The sequence below is a fragment of the Lampris incognitus genome, chromosome 3 (assembly GCF_029633865.1).
Source record: "Lampris incognitus isolate fLamInc1 chromosome 3, fLamInc1.hap2, whole genome shotgun sequence".
NCBI lineage: Eukaryota > Metazoa > Chordata > Actinopteri > Lampriformes > Lampridae > Lampris > Lampris incognitus.
In genome coordinates, this window is record NC_079213.1 from 25,757,457 (window position 1) to 25,775,904 (window position 18,448).

An 18,448-nucleotide genomic window follows, 5' to 3' on the forward strand; every position below is an offset into this window, starting at 1 on the left:
CTGAATACATATTCTGTTTTGTTACATATATCTGAAAGTTACTGCATAAGAATTCTGTTTTGTTAACTATATCCAAGTTACAACTGAAAGCTCTTATTTTTGCCCCGAAGAGTGAATAAATGCTATAATGCAATTTAAAATGCAGTTTCTACTGTTTCTATCAAATTGCAACCCCCCTCCCCCAAGATCAGGTGGAGGGGTCCTCAGGGTAGATCAAAAATACGCAGGGGGTCCAGGACCCCAAAAAGGTTGAGAACCACTGATCTAGAGGGTCCGACCCGTTAGCCAAGGGCTAGTGAGTCTAGTCATCCGTGATGGTTACAAATGAATGGGAAAGTCAACCAGTTTTTAGATACTGGTCTGACTGGTTTGTGGGACAAAAAAGGACTTTCCAGGACACCCCCCCCCACACACACACATACATTGATGGTGATACCTGTGTCCGTTGAGCGAGGCATGATGGAGCGGCGTGTACCCGGAGCTGTCAGTGCAGTTGACGTTCAGGCCCTTCCACATGCTGTGGAAAAAAAAACAGATACGTCAGGTGATGCGGTTTCTTAAATTGCTGATGGGGACTGGGCGTGGGTTGTGTGTCTGTGGGGGGGAGCCCTCATGCGGGAGAAGAATTGTGTTTTAATTAGATGCATTTTCCTCAGGTCAGGTTAAAGCTGGGAAAACCAGACCCTGGAGGAGCCCAGCCCGTATTTCGTCATGAAACCATACGCAGAGTGTGAGTGAGGTCATTTCTGTTAATAGCAAAAAGCTGAGCATGCAAATCAAACCACACAAAACAGCATCGCACAAGGACAGCCAGCCACGCACAACATGTGGGCTTAAACTATACATATACAACCAGCAGACACACACACACACACACACACACACAGACCAGGGAGTTTTTGCAGGGCTGTAATTACATGACCTTCTTTTTTCACACGTGGCACTCTTAAGAGCATCGGAGAAAAATGGTCATTAGTTTAATGTGTGTCTGAACAGCTCCGGGCTTGAGAGCCGAGTCGAAACTGGCAGGAAACGTCCAGCTCCTTTCCTTTCTGGTCCTTTCTGTTCAAATCACCAGGTTTTGTTAAATGAAGAAGGGGGTTTCAAACACACCCCCACAAAAAAATAAAATAAAAAATGGGTCAGAATGTGTAAGAGTGTGTGAATACTACGCGGTGTGGAGGGTGTCATCGCAGACGAGATGCCTTTTTTTTTAACCCCCCCCTTTTCTCTCCAATTCTACCCGGCCAATTGACCCCCTTCTTCTGAGCCATCCCGGTTGCTGCTCCACCCCCTCTGCCGATCCCCACCCCTGAACAGGCGGCCCAACAAACCAGAGGAGGCGCTACTGCAGTGACCAGGACACATACCCACATCCGGCTTCACCCACAGACACAGCCAGTTGTGTCTGTAGGGACGCCCAACCAAGCTGCAAGTAACAAGAGGATTCAAACCGGTGATGCCCATGTTGGAAGGCAACAGAATAGACTGCCACGCCACCCGCACGCCCCCAGATGAGACACCTTTCTAATCATGTAAGAGAGGTACTGTATGTAGACCAGGACCCATAGTTATCATGCATCTCAGAACTACTCCTGGGACTCTCGGTACAAGCGTGACTAGGACAAAAATACTCCAACATCAGAGCAGGACTAAGGATTTATGAAACTTCCGACACACTCACAGCTAGCAGTGGGATTACCCCCGAGAGGAACGGCTACACCAGTACTTTAAGATGCTTTGAGCCGCACAGTGAAATCACAATGACAAAACCGGGGGTTTTCTCTGCAGTGCACAGCCTAACTGCGTGGATGCATGCGTCTGTCACCAATCGAGTGATGCAGGAATTCCATTGCCTCAAACAACATTTAGAAACTGTGTAGACCCAGGACTACTATATCAATAATCAAATAGTTTTACACTTTATAATTTAGATGTTTAAGCCGCGGCACTGGTTGGGATTCATAAATGCATCCTTGTCCACACCTGGGGCAATAATATTGATATGTATTCCACTTAATACATCAACAACTCCTAGCAACATAGCAACCTGTATAATAGTGCTGCAGCTCGTTTCTGTGTTAGTTCTCTTTGCATGGTGGGAACATGAATGAAACCTGCACAGTAGCTGAAGCCACAGAAGGGCAATCAGAGTTTAACCTTCAACTACTGCATGTTTATGGACCTAAATCCTTGCTATTACATTCTTTCTATTTTTTGCCCCTTTTTCTCCTCAACCAAGCTGTCCCGGTCGCTGCTCGGCCCGACCAACCAGAGGAGGCACTAGCGGCCAGGACAAATACCCACATCAGGCTTCCCCCCCACAGACACGGCCAGTTGTGTCTGTAGGGACACCCGACCAAGCCGGAGGTAACGCGGGGATTCGAACCGGCAATCCCCGTGTTGGTAGGCAACGGAATAGACCACTACGCCACCCAGACACCCTCCTCAAGAATCATTAATTTGCAAGAACTTTTGTTTTGACAGAGATGGAACAAAATCTAAACGTTGTGGGAGAGACGGCATGCCGGAGAAAGTCTGCTGGGATTAAGTTAAGCGTTCCCAGTACATCCTTCAATCCTGTCACATGTTCGTGCACTCCTTTGTCTCAGTAGCTTCTGCTGGGAACGCTAACGGGTTGGGACACCTTTCCAGCTCTCCTAAACACTGGTGTACACAGGAGATCTTCCCTAGGAGAGGAATGTTGGACACATTCTCACTTCTATTCCTCAAAGTCGGACCAAAATTATGCCAGGACAGAGTATGGAGGCTTCATAATCCAAAATCTTGAAAACAAGTTGCATGAATGTCACATGGTTGAACCCGAATCTTCCTATTATGGAAGTTTCACCTTTAACATATATGTAAGTCTTATATAGGTTATTTCCCCTGCAACAGACTGACCCATTTATTAGAGGTGCGGCTTCGCTTTAAGAGAATGTCTCTTCCAGTGGATAAATTTGGTTTAAGGGGGACATTTCTTCTTGGCTTTGACCGACTGAACAAGCAAAGAATTTTTCCGGGAAATACTGAATGAGGAGGCAGAGCGCCCATTCCAGTTTACAGAGGTCAGTGGTGTTGAGTAGTCGGCTCAGCCACACACACACGCACACACACACAGAGTACAATAATCAATAGGACATAGGTCTGGTTTTGTCTAGACACCCTAAGGCTGACTGGATTTGATGACTGTGGGAGCAGGAAGGAGAACCCGTGCTTTGTTTGGGTGAATTCCCCATGAGGCCTGATGGACGTAGAACTTCACAAAAACCCGTGAGTTGCACAAGGGGATCACATCGATCTCACTACAAGACAAATCTGGCATCCATCTTGGCTAGGATAGGCAGGCCCAGCTACACAGCGAACGATCCAATCGCAGTCTTAGAGCGGGGGCGGGGGGGTTGAGCAGGGGTGGGGGTGCGTTGTGCAACACTGCATAACTGTGAAGTACAATTGTGGCTACAGTGTTATTGTTGTGTCTGTTGTGTCAGTGAAGAGACGTCCTTTGTTAGAGAAATGATAATAGGTTTGATTTATAAAGACTACTTCCCACACTTGAGGCCGCTTAACAACGGAGGCATGAACATAGTATAACACAAGCGGTAACAATCAGAATATGGCAACACAATGTAACACAAGCAGTTGTGCCACAAATGGAGGAAAAACACTTTTTTCCTATCTATTGGGGTGGTTTGAGGACATTTGGGGCGTGTACCGGCGTTTTATCTCGGAAATGTAAACTTGATGTCTCAAGATATTTTGATAAGGCGTAGTTTGACCTTCTCTGTCTCATAGAAGAACGATTACATCATGAATTCATATGTAAATTATTGCTCTGATTCGTCTTTCTCCCACCTGTCACAATTTGTAGTCTCTGGTATGCTAGCAAGTTGTTTGCTAAGATGCATTGTGTTTGTGGTGTCTGGGTAGTGTGGCAGTCTATACTGTTGCCTACCAACAAAAGGGATCGCCGGTTCGAATCCCTGCGTTACCTCCGGCTTGGCTGTGCGTCCCTACAGACACAATTGGCCGTGTCTGTGGGTGGGAAGCCGGATAGGGGTATGTGTCCTGGTCGCTGCGCTAGCGCCTCCTCTGGTCAGTCGGGGCGCCAGTTCGGGGAGGAGGGGGAATAGTGTGATCCTCCCACGCGCTACATCCCCCTGGTGAAACTCCTCACCGTCAGGTGAAAAGAAGAGGCTGGCGACCTCCACATGTATCGGAGGAGGCGTGTGGTAGTCTGGAGCCCTCCCCGGATCGGCAGAGGGGGCGGAGCAGAGACCAGGACGGCTTGGAAGAGTGGGGTAATTGGCCAGGTACGATTGAGGAGAAAAGGGGGGAAAATCCCCTCCCCCAAAAAATGTTTTGTTTACAACCCCCCCCCCCCCCCCCCCCGAGTCTGACTTGCCTTCACCTTGTCAATCAAAAAGAAGACACGCCCACACTTCTCAACCGTGCAGCAAAAATGTGGTGAACTCATCGGTGCATAAAATCTATGTATTCAGCAGAATCGCTGGTAAAAGCCTCACTGATTTACTGCACCTTCAAGCACCTCCCGGGCCACTTCATGAAAAAAATGCTGTATCTTGGTGTCTTTTACAACATGAAATCAGAGCCGGATATATTTTCGACATGGGCCAAAATAACTAATACCAAACATCTTTCAGTGGAAAAACAAAAGCACCTCTCCTTCAGTCTACATCTTCCCCCTGATGCACCCCTCCTCATTACGTGGTGTAGCACCACTCTTCAAGGCAGTCTTATGTCTGAGAGCAGAAAATCACAATGAAAAGAGATCCCAAACTGTCAGCCAGCGATGCATCCACACGCTGGGTTTTACAGACATAACTCCTCCATTCTCAACTTGCCATCTGCCCCGTGAATCATCACTTTTCACAAATGCAAACCTATTTCACCATCTACAAAGAAGAACAAATCCAACTTGCATGCTCTTAAAGTCTGTTCCAGAAACTGTGTTTTCATCGCTTACCAGAATCCAGTTTAGCTCACTTAGTAGTGGGGGGAAAAGGGCATGTATTGAGAATCAAAGACCCTTTATTGTTGTTTTTCAGGTGAGTTGTGCTCGTGGAAGACCAGATCCACAAATAAGCCAGCCTGAGAATTACAATGCACCCCAGTATCTACATCCATCCATCCATCCATCCACTATCCAAACCGCTTATCCTACACAGGCTCGCGGGATGCTGGAGATAGCATGGCAGTCTATTCCGTTGCCTACCAACATGGGGATCGCCGGTTCGAATCCCCGTGTTACCTCCGGCTTGGTCGGGTGTCCCTACAGACACAATTGGCCGTGACTGCGGGCGGGAAGCCAGATATGGGTATGTGTTCTGGTCGCTGCACTACCGCCTCCTCTGGTCAGTCAGGGTGGTTGTTTGGGGGGGAGGGGGAATAGCGTGATCCTCTCACGCGCTACGTCCCCCTGGTGAAACTCCTCACTGTCAGATGAAAAGAAGCGGCTGGCGACTCCACATGTATTGGAGGAGGCATGTGGTAGTCTGCAGCCCTCCCCGGATCGGCAGAGGGGTGGAGCAGCGACCGGGACGGCTCGGAAGAGTGGGGTAATTGGCCAGGTACAATTGGGGAGAAAAAAGGGGGAGGTTAAAAAAAGAAAAAGGCACACGAGCAACGAAATCAAACCAAACAACAGTCTCTTTTACACCAACACACAAAAGATGGATATGGATGCCCACACAAAACCTGCACAAACACACGTGCACACATGCATGTGCACAACCCCCTGCCACACACACACTTTCAAAGTAATATAGCGAGCCAAGACAGGCAAGGTAGGCTGTCAGGGCGGTGAACCCCGCATGTCGGAGGGAGGCAACATGGGGCATGTGAGTGTACATGTGCGTGCTTGCCAACGTGTTTGTGTGTCTATATATCGACTGCGGCGCTTTGCTGACGACCCCTTTCAGCACTGACCTATAGAACAAGTCAGATGGGTTTGTTAGAGAAGCGAGTCTGACAGACACGGGGGGGGGGGGTTGGGAGACGGTGACAGCGTGTTTACTGTGAGAGGAAAAAGAGAAGACCGGAAGCCAGGAAGTGCAAATATGATGGCGTCAGAGAAAAATAGAGGGCGAGACAAACAGGGAGAGAGAGAGAGACAATGAAGAGAGACACTGCGAGGAGAGACAAAAAAAAGAGACCTAAGCCATGTTTGTCTTTTCAACGGTCGGGTGAACGGCGAGCAAACCTCTGAAATGAAAATAAAAGGTGAATTAGATCCATTTCATTTGTGCGCTGGGGCAAAACAACCGGGCTTCAGCACACCGGGGAAATAAATCCATGTCAGTAAACGCAGCCTCCCCTCAGCTGGTCAGTACTGAGCAAAACACAGGAATGGGCTTAGCATTATTTTATTGCAGGGACCCCAAACCCACCACACTGGAACACTATAAAAGTGATAAGTGTGTATTGTAGATGAGTAAAAGTACCCCTGGTACCCCTGCTCAGTAGGTCCTCGTTACAGGACACTTCACCGTTCGTCCTCTTGTGGCGGACAAGTCCTTCACTGGGACGACCATATCAGACTGTATGTCGTTAATGTCATTACTGAACACGTGTTTCCAGCAATATTTATTGCATAATTTCTTAGTCGGGAAACGCTCCTCCTCCCCCTCAGTGACACGCTAACCAGTCCTGGCATTATGGAGCTCTGTTATAATGTGCTGAGTCCATTAGCCTCATTCAGCACATGCAAATAAAAAGACTGGGTCACAAATCAGAAGGGAACTGAATCAAATCCTGTAAATGCTAACGCACATGCACACACAATACACACACACACACAACACACACACACACACACACAGAAACATCCATGCACGCACGCGCACAGAAAAATGCATGCATGCATGCACGCACACACAAACAAACATGCACACACACACAGAAACATACACAGACAAACAGGTGTGCATGTAGAGAAACATGCATGCATGCACGCACACATGCACACATGTACGCATGCACACACAGAAATGTGCACACACAGACACATGCACAGAGAGAAACACATAACGCATCCACACAGAGAAGCATGCACACACACAGACACAAACATGCGTGCACACGTGCAGAGAAACATGCATGCACGCACGCATGCACAGAGAAACGCACATGCGCGCGCACACAAAAACACAAACACACAAACAGACACCACCTCGCTCGCACACACACACACACAATGAACAGACACTACCTTCCACACACACAGACACCACCTCCTACACACACATACACACACACACACACACATACACACAGAAATGCAATTACATCCAAGCAACAAGTGATCTGTACACCAGTCCACCTGTACACCAGCTCATCTGTACACCATTTCAGCAACACTTTGCTCACAGAGTCCGCTTCATGTGAGCATTCAGCACGCCCAGACCTTATCTCTCCCTCTCGCCCCCCGACACACCGTCGACACACCGTATTAACACACAACACAGGCAACGCAGTCAGCCACTCTGCAGCACACCCTTCATAAACACGCAGAATAAACAAACACATGTGCATTACTTGGTAAGGCGATGTGTAACCCTTGTTTGGGGTGTCTGCGGCCCTCCCTCTGACAACCAAAACTAAACAAGGTGACATATTGTCTGCGCTCCCTGACACCTTCCTCTGGCTGTGGGTGGCGCCTCAAACACCATTCATCACGGGCTGAAAGGAGTTTGGCGTGCGTCCTGGTCTGCAGACCTCAGAAATACCAGGGAAGGTCGGCAGGATTGTGAAAGAGTCAGGTGACCCGTTTCTCCTGGCTGAGTTTGTTACGTGATGCAAATCACAAGCTGCAAAATCCATTAAAAGAGACGAAAACCTTCACACGGCAGCTTATGGGAAGATAAACACCCGGACTGGACAATAACCAACCTCGACCCGGTAAATTACTTTCAAGCAAAGAGCCGGTCTCTTATCGCAGGTGTTCTCTCGGTTCTGCCACGATTCAACTGCTAACCCGCGCTGGCCGCCATGTTTCATCCTCTATCGCTTCTGTACTTCCTCTAAGAGCACAACGGCGGACAGCAGTGTGTCACCTGGACCAGAAGCAGCGTGAGACGAGACAACAGGACAGGTACCCGGGTAGACGAGACAACAGGACAGGTACCCGGGTAGACGAGACAACAGGACAGGTACCCGGGTAGACGAGACAACAGGACAGGTACCCGGGTAGATGAGGTAATGCAGGACATGTACCCGGGTAGATGAGGTAATGCAGGACAGGTACCCGGGTAGATGAGGTAATGCAGGACAGGTACCCGGGCACAATGCTGCGTGTCTGCATGTTTGAGTAATCTGTTTAGTAACCTGTTTAGTAACCTCCAGAGCCCAGCACCCCTGTTCAGACCTGCCCGGTGTGTGTGTGTGTGTGTGTGTGTGTGTGTGTGTGTACGCGCGTGTCTGTGTGCATGTCCATATGTGTGTGTGGGGGTGGGTGGGGGGGGGGGGGTTTGTCTGTGTGCGTTTCTGTATGCGAGTGCATGCGTGCGTGTGTGTGGGAGGTGGTGCCTGTTCATCTGTGTGTGTGTGTGGGGGGGGGGTCTGTTCGTCTGGGTGTGTGTGTGTGCGCGCATGAGGTGGTGTCTGTCCATGTGTGTGTGTGTATGTGTGTGGGAGGTGGTGTCTGTCCGTGTGTGTGTGTGTGTGTGTGTGTGTGTGTGTGTGTGTGTGTGCGTTTGTGTATATGAGTGCATGTATGCATGTGTGTGGGAGGTGGTGCCTGTTCGTCTGTGTGTGCTTGCATGTGCATGTGTGGGAGGTGGTGTCTGTTCGTCTGTGTGTGTGTGTGTGTGTGTGTGTGTGTCCATCTAACTTGTCCGTTTCTTCTTCACTGCTGCTTTCACTCCATTCATCTCTTATTTCAGTGGCGCCTGCATCTGGCTCTCTCATATCTCAGCACTACTCTGTTTTCATTATGCATCGCCCGCTGAAGCTCTTCTGCTCTCACCTCCCCCTCCTCTCCCTCTCTTCTCTGCTCTCCCTGCTCCGTCTTCTTTCCATTGCTCTCTCGCTCTCTCTCTCTGTATCTCTCTCATCTATCTCCCTCCCTCTCATTCTCTGACCGCCCTCCCCAGCAATTTCTACCGCTAGTTTTGTCATTAAGAGACAGAAAGGTGAAGAGGCTAAAGGTCAGGCAGACAGTCCACCGCAAGCGGAGACACCCCCCCCCCCCGAGAGAACAACACCACCCTGCGGGTGATCTATAAGTTCAGCTGCAGTCCGGGCGTCTCCTCAACTCTAAATCACTGCACAGCAACTCGCCACACAAACACAACTGGAAGAGAAGTACAACCCTACCGGTGGAAAATGATGGTGAACCTTTTGCAGCCAAGGTGTTGCGTCGCATCTGCTGCTCCCGCCACCGCCGCGGAGTGCTGCGGCCGCTACCCCATGGAGCATTTCGCATTCTTTTTGCAATCAATTTTGGGTTGCCGCAGCGACACATTTTCAAAGAGGGGGGGATGTCTCATTATGGAGGCGAGCTTTTTAAATGCCTGTAAGTCCTCATCTGTACCTGGCTCTCCCCCGGGGGGAAATATTAAAGCACCCATCCCATTGCACCAAAGTTCACGCCACATCAAAGCTGAAGGTCGTCTTCAGAGATGCCAGCGTGGCTTCAAAGGTAAAGGGAGGAGATGAGAAAACCTTTGTAGTCCTGCACTCTTTTACAACAGGAGGTTTTTTGGGGAGGAAACTGAAGAGCACCCTCAACAGCGGCCTGTTGAGAATCACGCCACTGATACCAAAATCAAATTCAAAACGACTTTTTTTGAAAGACACCGCGAGCTTGAAAACATCAATAACTTGACAGGAAATCACAAAAGGGAACCAATATAAGTGGAGGTGTGTTTTTCACGGGACCAGATAAGAAGCGACAGTGTGTGGCCTATCCTCATTTCCTGTTTTGGGCAAAAACAGAAGAGATAAGCAGAAGAGATACCTAGCAACTCTCACTAGCTTTGACATATTGCCAGAAAAAGTGCTAAAGGAGAATGCTAACCAACATGACTGATAAAATATGGACAGTAACACTGGGATCGCCAGTTCGAATCCCTGTGTTACTGCCGGCTTGGTCGGGCGTCCCTACAGACACAATTGGCCGTGTCTGCGGGTGGAAAGCCGGGTGTGGGTATGTATTCTGGTTGCTGCACTAGCATCTCCTCTGGTCGGTCGGGGCACCTGTTTGGGGGGGAGGGGGAACTGGGGGAATGGCATGATCCTCCCACGCGCTACATGCCCCTGGTGAGACTCCTCGCTGTCAGGTGAAAAGAAGCAGCTGGCGACTCCACATGTATTGGAGGAGGCACGTGGTAGTTGCAGCCCTCCCCGGATTGGCAGAGGGGGTCGAGCAGAGATTGGGACGGCTCGGAAGAGTGGGGTAATCGGCCAATTGCAATTGGAGAGAAAAAAAGGGGGGGGGGGAGAAGATGGAGCGTAAACATTCATTCATTCATTCATTCATCTTCAGCCGCTTCTCCAGGGTTGGGTCGCGATGGCAGCAAGCTAAGTAGGGCTCTCCAGACATCCGTCCCTCGCCCCAGCAACGTTCTCCAGTTCCTCCTGGGGAATCCCAAGGCGTTCCCAAGCCAGATTGGACATGTAGTCCCTCCAGCGAGTTCTGGGTCTACCCCCGGGTGTCCTCCCAGCTGGTCATGCTGGGTAAACCTCCAAAGGAAGGCGCCTAGGAGGCATCCTAATCAGATGCCCGAACCACCTCAACTGGCTCCTTTCGATGCAAAGGAGCAGCGGCTCTACTCCAAGCGCCCTCCGAATGTCCAAATCTCCTCACCCTATCTCTAAAGCTGAGCCAAGACACCCTACGGAGGAAACTCATTTTAGTCACTTGTATCCATGAGCTCACCCTTTTGGTCACTGCCCAAAGCTCATGACCATAGGTGAGGGTTGGAACGAAGCTTGACTGGTAGATTAAGAGCTTTGCCTTCCGGCTCAGCTCCCTCTTCACCACAACGGTCCGGTACAATGTTCGCACTACTGCTAATGCGGCACCAATCCGCCTGTCAATCTCCCGCTCTATCCTACCCTCACTCGTGAACAAGACCCCGAGATACTTGAACTCCTTCACTTGAGGCAACAACTCATCCCCAACCCGGAGGGAGCAATCCACCATTTTCCGGTAGAGAACCATGGCCTCAGACTTGGAGGTGTTGACTCTTATCCCGGCCATTTCACACTCAGCTGCAAACCGCCCCAGTGCACGCTGGAGGTCACGTTCTGATGACGCCAACAAAACCACATCATCTGCGAAGAGCAGAGATGAAATTCTGAGGTTCCCAAAACAGACACATTCCTCACCTTGGCTGCGCCTTGAAATCCTGTCCATGAATATCACAGACAGAATCGGAGACAAGGAACAACCTTGGCGGAGTCCAACACCCACCGAAAACGTGTTTCACTTTGTGCCGAGAATGCAGACACAGATCACACTTTGGTTATACAAAGACTGGACGGCTTGTAGCAACTGCCCCGGTACCCCATACTCCCACAGTACCCCCCACAAAGTGCCCCGCAGTACACAGTCGTAAGCCTTCTCCAAGTCCACAAAACACACATAGACTGGCTGGTCAAACTACCATGTCTCCCTCAGCACTTCCGCAAGGGTAAAGAGTGTAACAAGGGCACCCAAAAGTTCAAATACACACATTTAAACTAACATGTGCATTCACACACACAACACACACACACACACACACACACGTGTACACATGTCCCTCAATCAAGCTGGCCTGGTTTGCATGAGCTGGCTGTAGCTCATGCTGAATTCATCCCTTCTCTCCAGAGAGGCAGCACATCTCCCATGATGCTGCGGGGCATGACATATCCATTTTAAACAGTAATACCATTAGCAGTTGTATGAAATGTCAACGCAGTATATGCACATACGTGCATGTTTGCACACATGGCAGCACACGCGGGTGCCGCGCCGTCGCTGAGTACGTGGGGCCCATTTGCCCAGGTGACGCCAGTCCCAAGACACCGGAGAGAACTCAAAAGGCCAACTACATTTTTACAGGAAGAAGTGAGAGCCCACCTCACCATCATTCTCTCTCCCTCTGCTAGATCTACTCACTCTCATTCAGCCTATCCGCCACCCCCTCCCACTCTCCACCCCCCCCCTCTCTCTCTCTCTCCAAGTCCAGCATCTCTCAGAAGGTGCAGTTCTTCTCTACATGCTCCAGGCTCTCGCTCTTTAATACACTTCCAATTCTGTCTCTGCTGAATTACCGAGGGAAGCCCGTCCAGAGAATTAATTAGTCCACTCTACTGTAGCGTGTTTGTGTGTGTGTGTGTGTGTGTGTGTGTGTGTGTGTGTGTGTGTATATGTGTGTTTGTGCATACTGTACTCTGAGATTATGTAAAACACTGCAGGCTACCCGCTGATTTAACAGAGGCCCGGAGTCCATCTGTGTACCGCTGCTACTGCAGTCCATCGGAGGTAGGGAGGTCGTGGGGGGGGGGGGCATCTTCTCTCCCATATTGCCTCCCCCTCTTCATCTCTTGACTTTTTTGGGAGCTTTTGTTTTGCCTTTGTAGTGCAACAACATGAACTCTGCATCTATTTTCAATTCTACATATGAAAAAAAAAACTAAAAATGTGCCTGCATCCTCAGATGTATGGTATGAATACTTGCCCTGCGAACACAGCAAATGAGATGGAGGGAGGTTGAGGGGTGGGTGGGTGGGGGGACCCGAGGAGGAAAGGAGAGAGAGAGAGAGCGAGAGAGAGAGAGTACTTGAAAGAAAACTGAGGAAAAAGCAGACTTTGTATGTTCATGTATGCCAAACCAGGCACTTCAAAGGATGCCCGTGATGCAAATTTGCCAATGGCACTCTCAGCACATGCGAGGCATGACCAATGCAGAGAGCAACCCATCCACCTAACCAACACACACACACACACACACACACACACACACACGCACATATGCAAGCACGCACACATTATAGTGAAATGAAACCTAGCCTTGATTATAAATTCCCTTTGCTTCTGTTATCATGCACACATACACACCGACACACACACACAGACACACACACACACCCACACACACACACCTTAGTCCCCCCCCCAGTGTAAGGATTCCCACCAGGTGACTCGTGTGGTGAGAAACCACACTTGCGATCTTGTTTGTACTGTGAGCTCATGTCATGAAGAGACACTCCCATTCAGCCGTCCTCGCACGGAGACGACAGGGTCTGCTCCCGATACCTGTGGCGTTTCCTCCCCGCCGCCTCTCTTTTCTTTCACATCTGTCATTCCCCCCCTCTTACGGCTCCACCTTGTACAACCATTACCCGTTTAATGCGACGCCTGCGTAAACCGGTGGGAGTCGTCAATGCGAGTCAAGTGGGCTACTGCAGTGCAGCTGCTCATGCTGCACTCCGACGTCAGATAAACACTTTTAGAAATACCTCACCTACACTACCGTTCAAAAGTTTGGGATCACCCAAACAATTTCGTGTTTTCCATGAAAAGTCACACTTATTCACCACCATATGTTGTGAAATGAATAGAAAATAGAGTCAAGACATTGACAAGGTTAGAAATAATGATTTGTATTTGAAATAAGATTTTTTTTACATCAAACTTTGCTTTCGTCAAAGAATCCTCCATTTGCAGCAATTACAGCATTGCAGACCTTTGGCATTCTAGCTGTTAATTTGTTGAGGTAATCTGGAGAAATTGCACCCCACGCTTCCAGAAGAAGCTCCCACAAGTTGGATTGGTTGGATGGGCACTTCTTTGAGCAGATTGAGTTTCTGGAGCATCACATTTGTGGGGTCAATTAAACGCTCAAAATGGCCAGAAAAAGAGAACTTTCATCTGAAACTCGACAGTCTATTCTTGTTCTTAGAAATGAAGGCTATTCCATGCGAGAAATTGCTAAGAAATTGAAGATTTCCTACACCGGTGTGTACTACTCCCTTCAGAGGACAGCACAAACAGGCTCTAACAGGTACTATTTAATGAAGATGCCAGTTGGGGACCTGTGAGGCGTCTGTTTCTCAAACTAGAGACTCTAATGTACTTATCTTCTTGCTCAGTTGTGCAACGCGGCCTCCCACTTCTTTTTCTACTCTGGTTAGAGCCTGTTTGTGCTGTCCTCTGAAGGGAGTAGTACACACCGGTGTAGGAAATCTTCAATTTCTTAGCAATTTCTCGCATGGAATAGCCTTCATTTCTAAGAACAAGAATAGACTGTCGAGTTTCAGATGAAAGATCTCTTTTTCTGGCCATTTTGAGCGTTTAATTGACCCCACAAATGTGATGCTCCAGAAACTCAATCTGCTCAAAGAAGTGCCCATCCAACCAATCCAACTTGTGGGAGCTGCTTCTGGAAGCGTGGGGTGCAATTTCTCCAGATTACCTCAACAAATTAACAGCTAGAATGCCAAAGGTCTGCAATGCTGCAATTGCTGCAAATGGAGGATTCTTTGACGAAAGCAAAGTTTGATGTAAAAAAAATCTTATTTCAAATACAAATCATTATTTCTAACCTTGTCAATGTCTTGACTCTATTTTCTATTCATTTCACAACATATGGTGGTGAATAAGTGTGACTTTTCATGGAAAACACAAAATTGTTTGGGTGATCCCAAACTTTTGCACGGTAGTGTACATACATATTTTCTTAGGTGGGCCTGAGTGAAAATGGGTGGACCAAAATTTTCCAGCAATAATCCTTCAAACAAGACACAAATTCGAACACATTACAGCAGTAATGTGTTGCGGGGAACACTAATTTAGGCTGCAAGGGTGGCTCGTCCACAGCAGACAAATCTGGCGGTGGCATGGTCGAGGGAATCGCCTCACCGTCGTCAGAGGGGGAAGGAGAAGCTGCCTGCAACGGAGAAGCTGTAGCCTCCTCTGTCGTTCTCTCCGGCGGTATCTCACTCTCATTGGGCGGCTCAGTCGGTGCTGGAGCAGGTGTGCTTTCCTCCTCCTCCATCCGTGGCTTTTTTAAAAAGTGGAAGATTGAACTTTGTTTCGCCATTCCTTAAGTTATGGCTAACTGTTGGCTATTGGCTAGTTAGCAGCAGTGAAAAATACAGAGCGTGATGGTATGCGCGCTCAGATTTTGCAGTTCTACGTACGTAAAAGGGGCCGGCCTACATGCTTGTAAGCCAGCGTGATTGGGTGGGCCTGGGCTTGAAATGGGTGGTCCTGTGACAGGCCAGGCCCACCCATGGTTACGCCCCTGCTACATACTAAAACCACAAAATGGGCACTTCCCAATTTGGTGCACTATTGTTGAATATAAAGATTAAACACTAGACCTCTTCATCATAACCACACTTTCGGATCCCGAAAAACAACCCTGTAATAGCGGGGCTAATACACGGGTGACTGCTGCTGTTTTCCATATCAGATGCTTGCACATTTCTGAGAGCTGGACTGATTCTCGTAAGGGTGCCTCTGTTTTCATGCACACCTGTAGTTTGCCTCATCGTTAGAAAAAAATACAACCCACGGTGGTGCAGTGGTTAGCGCGGTCGCCTCACAGCAAGAAGGTCCAGGGTTCAACCCCCGGGGTTGTCCAACCTTGAGGGTCGTCCCAGATCGTTCTCTGTGTGGAGTCTGCATGTTCTCCCCGTGTCTGCGTGGGTTTGCTCCAGTTTCCCCCCACAGTCCAAAGACATGTAGGTCAGGTGACTCGGCCGTACTAAATTGTCCCTAGGTGTGAATGTGTCGGCCCTGTGATGGCCTGGCGGCCTGTCCAGGGTGTCTCCCCGCCTGCCACCCAGTGACTACTGGGATAGACGCCAGCTTCCCTCGACCTCAATAAGCGGCTTGGATGACGGCTGGATAGATGGACAACTCACTGGTAGCAGGTTTGTTCAGCTCAAAATGCTGTACCGCCTGTTAGCACTGCGTTCCACACGATATGTAAACCAAGTTGTGCCGTCCTAAAAAACCCCCCAAAATTAACAGATAGGGTTTACTTTCCGGACATCGCTCCACATATGAGCTTCAAACGAGAGCTAGCAAACACCACCGTCGCTAATGAACCGCTCCGCAGGGCCGAGCCAATAAAACTCCTCACAAATCAGCTCCAAACGAGAGCCTTTATGGACAACTCATGCAGGACTTGTATATTTGAAATTTCTGACACCTTGTAACTGGAAGGTTTATTTGCGAGAGTTAACAACACAGTTTCCGCTTGTTCCGGATTTAGTAGGAAATGACAAATCACATAACTGCTCACATAACATTATTTGTTTTAAAAAAAAAAGCTGTATAAACTTCATTGATAGCCCTAAGTAGTGTTTTCCCCCGTCCCCATTAGCACAGAAACACTCCAGTCATTGGTTCGGACATAATCCTACTTCGGCGGTAACATTCAAATCAAGAAGGTCAGGGTGAAAATACTACGTCACGGTGCGTTCTCACAGCCACCCCGCGGGCTTTTAGTTAGAACCAAGAATATCTGCATCGAGAGAGAGAGAGAGCAAAGGCAATGTAGTAAGACACACTCAGTTAAACACACACATACACTAAAAGACCCCCCCCCCTTCATGGAGAAACACCCTCAGGGGAAGAAGCACATCCACCGACACATTCAATAGTTCAGGGGCCACCACTCCCACCACAGCAACTTATTCCTGTTTTCTCTTAGGCTTCAGAATGGCCTCTCATACACCATGCAGCGGTAGGTGGGAGAGGATGAATGGGGGTTGCCGCATGCACGCACGCACACAAGTGTGCATACGTACTTTTCTGCACTGTGACTGACAGTGTGGCTGACCCCTTCCTTTCATTCACGCCGCTCGCTGATAATTAAAACCAGACACGAGTAATCGATAGCCACGTTGCCCACCCACCCCCCGGGATTCAGGAAGTCTACTGATGGGGTTAGATCATCGATCATGACTTATCCTGAGGGTTGCACCGGTGTCGGTGGAGCAGACAGAGATTTGGATAAGGCGTCGCAAAAGATAGCCTTTTTGTTTATGATGTCACTTTGTGCATTTTGTCCTAGAAACAGAGGTTTTGTGACAAGGCGATGATGATGCCATTTGTCGTACTGTGACCTCGATTGCTCACATGGGGGTTGTTTCCTCACGTTCGCTTCCCTAGGTGAAATATCGAGCTTGGCTCTGGGGCAGGATGTGGTGTTGGCTGTGTGCCAATTCAGCCGCCCCATCCTTCATAGGCCGCATTTGAAAACCGATTACGTCACAGCGGCGCGCCGAAGCGGTCCCGTTCCGAAGGCTCCTTCAAATGCGGCCAAGAAATGCGGCCTTCAGTTGTTGGAATTTTAAAGACACAGAGGAATGGATCCTGAGCGGCCCTACCTATCCCAAGATATTGGATTTTTTTTCCCCACAAGAAAATGGCGTCTCCAACTAAAGCATCGGCCGACAGTTACACTTTTAAATGTAAGAACTGGGTTTCAACTCACTCGAAAAGCTAGCGGTGCAAATGTTAAAAAAGTAAGGGGCTTTAAAAGCTCATAATAGGCAAAGTTACAAGACATTAGTGGTGCTAACATTGGTAAAGTGGTTGTCGTTAACTGGTAAAACAAAAAAAACAAATTTTAAAATTTCTGGCTCCATTTCCACTGCCGTGTGTCAACTGCAGCTCCTAAGGTTGCTAGGCGACAAGAGCGGCGTTTCGTGATGCAAGAGTAAGGGCAGGAACAGATCATCTCATTTAAAAATGCCCGGTTTGGCCTTTGCAATCTTCGAAGGACCCCCATTGTAGACCACGTCTCTCAAAGGATGCGGCCCCTGACTTGGGACACAGCCTTTTTGTGTGGGGGTTGTTGTGACATTTTGGGTGCCACGGTTAGATGAGGGTGTAGGTCAGTGTGGTCACGCCAGACTAGCTGCAGAAATTAGTTTTATTGGGCCCACTCCGCAGACACAAGTGTAGAGAACAAAACTGATGCCTGCATTTGTTTAACACCAGTTGCAATGTCTCATGTGCCGGGCCAAGGCGGGTTTCCATTAATGCCCAATCTCAAATTGCGAACTAAATAACGATTAATGGAAACACCTGAATTTCAAAAAAATTCAAATATATCAAAATGGTTTTTCAGATGATTCGACAGAACAATATTTCACTAAATTGAAATAGAAATAGATTTTTTGCATTTAGGTCAAGGTAGGTTTACAAAGAGCGATGGCCATGTGCTTCTCGGTTGGACCTGGCTCCCTCGGGCATGATATGGCAGGTGCCACAAGGGGTCCTATTGCTGCATAACTCATCAAATGTTAAGCAGGTCAGGTCCTCTGGGTAGCATAGCGGTCTGTTTCGTGCCTACCAACACAGCGATTGCCGGTTTGAATCCCCGTGTTACCTCCGGCTTAGTCGGGCATCCCTACAAACAATTGGCCGTGTCTGCAGGTGGGAAGCCGGATGTGGGTATGTGTCCTGGTCGCTGCA

At 48.8% G+C, this 18,448-nt stretch overlaps 1 protein-coding gene across 1 annotated transcript in view; it reads right to left on the bottom strand.

Annotated features, from left to right (window-relative positions):
- The window catches only part of anks1b (ankyrin repeat and sterile alpha motif domain containing 1B), a 351,867-nt gene that overhangs the window by 252,002 nt on the left and 81,417 nt on the right, over positions 1–18,448 (bottom strand). The window contains exon 2 of the mRNA XM_056275653.1: positions 437–517. Coding sequence (XP_056131628.1) covers positions 437–517 — 81 coding nt within the window. The remainder of the gene's footprint in view (positions 1–436; positions 518–18,448) is intronic.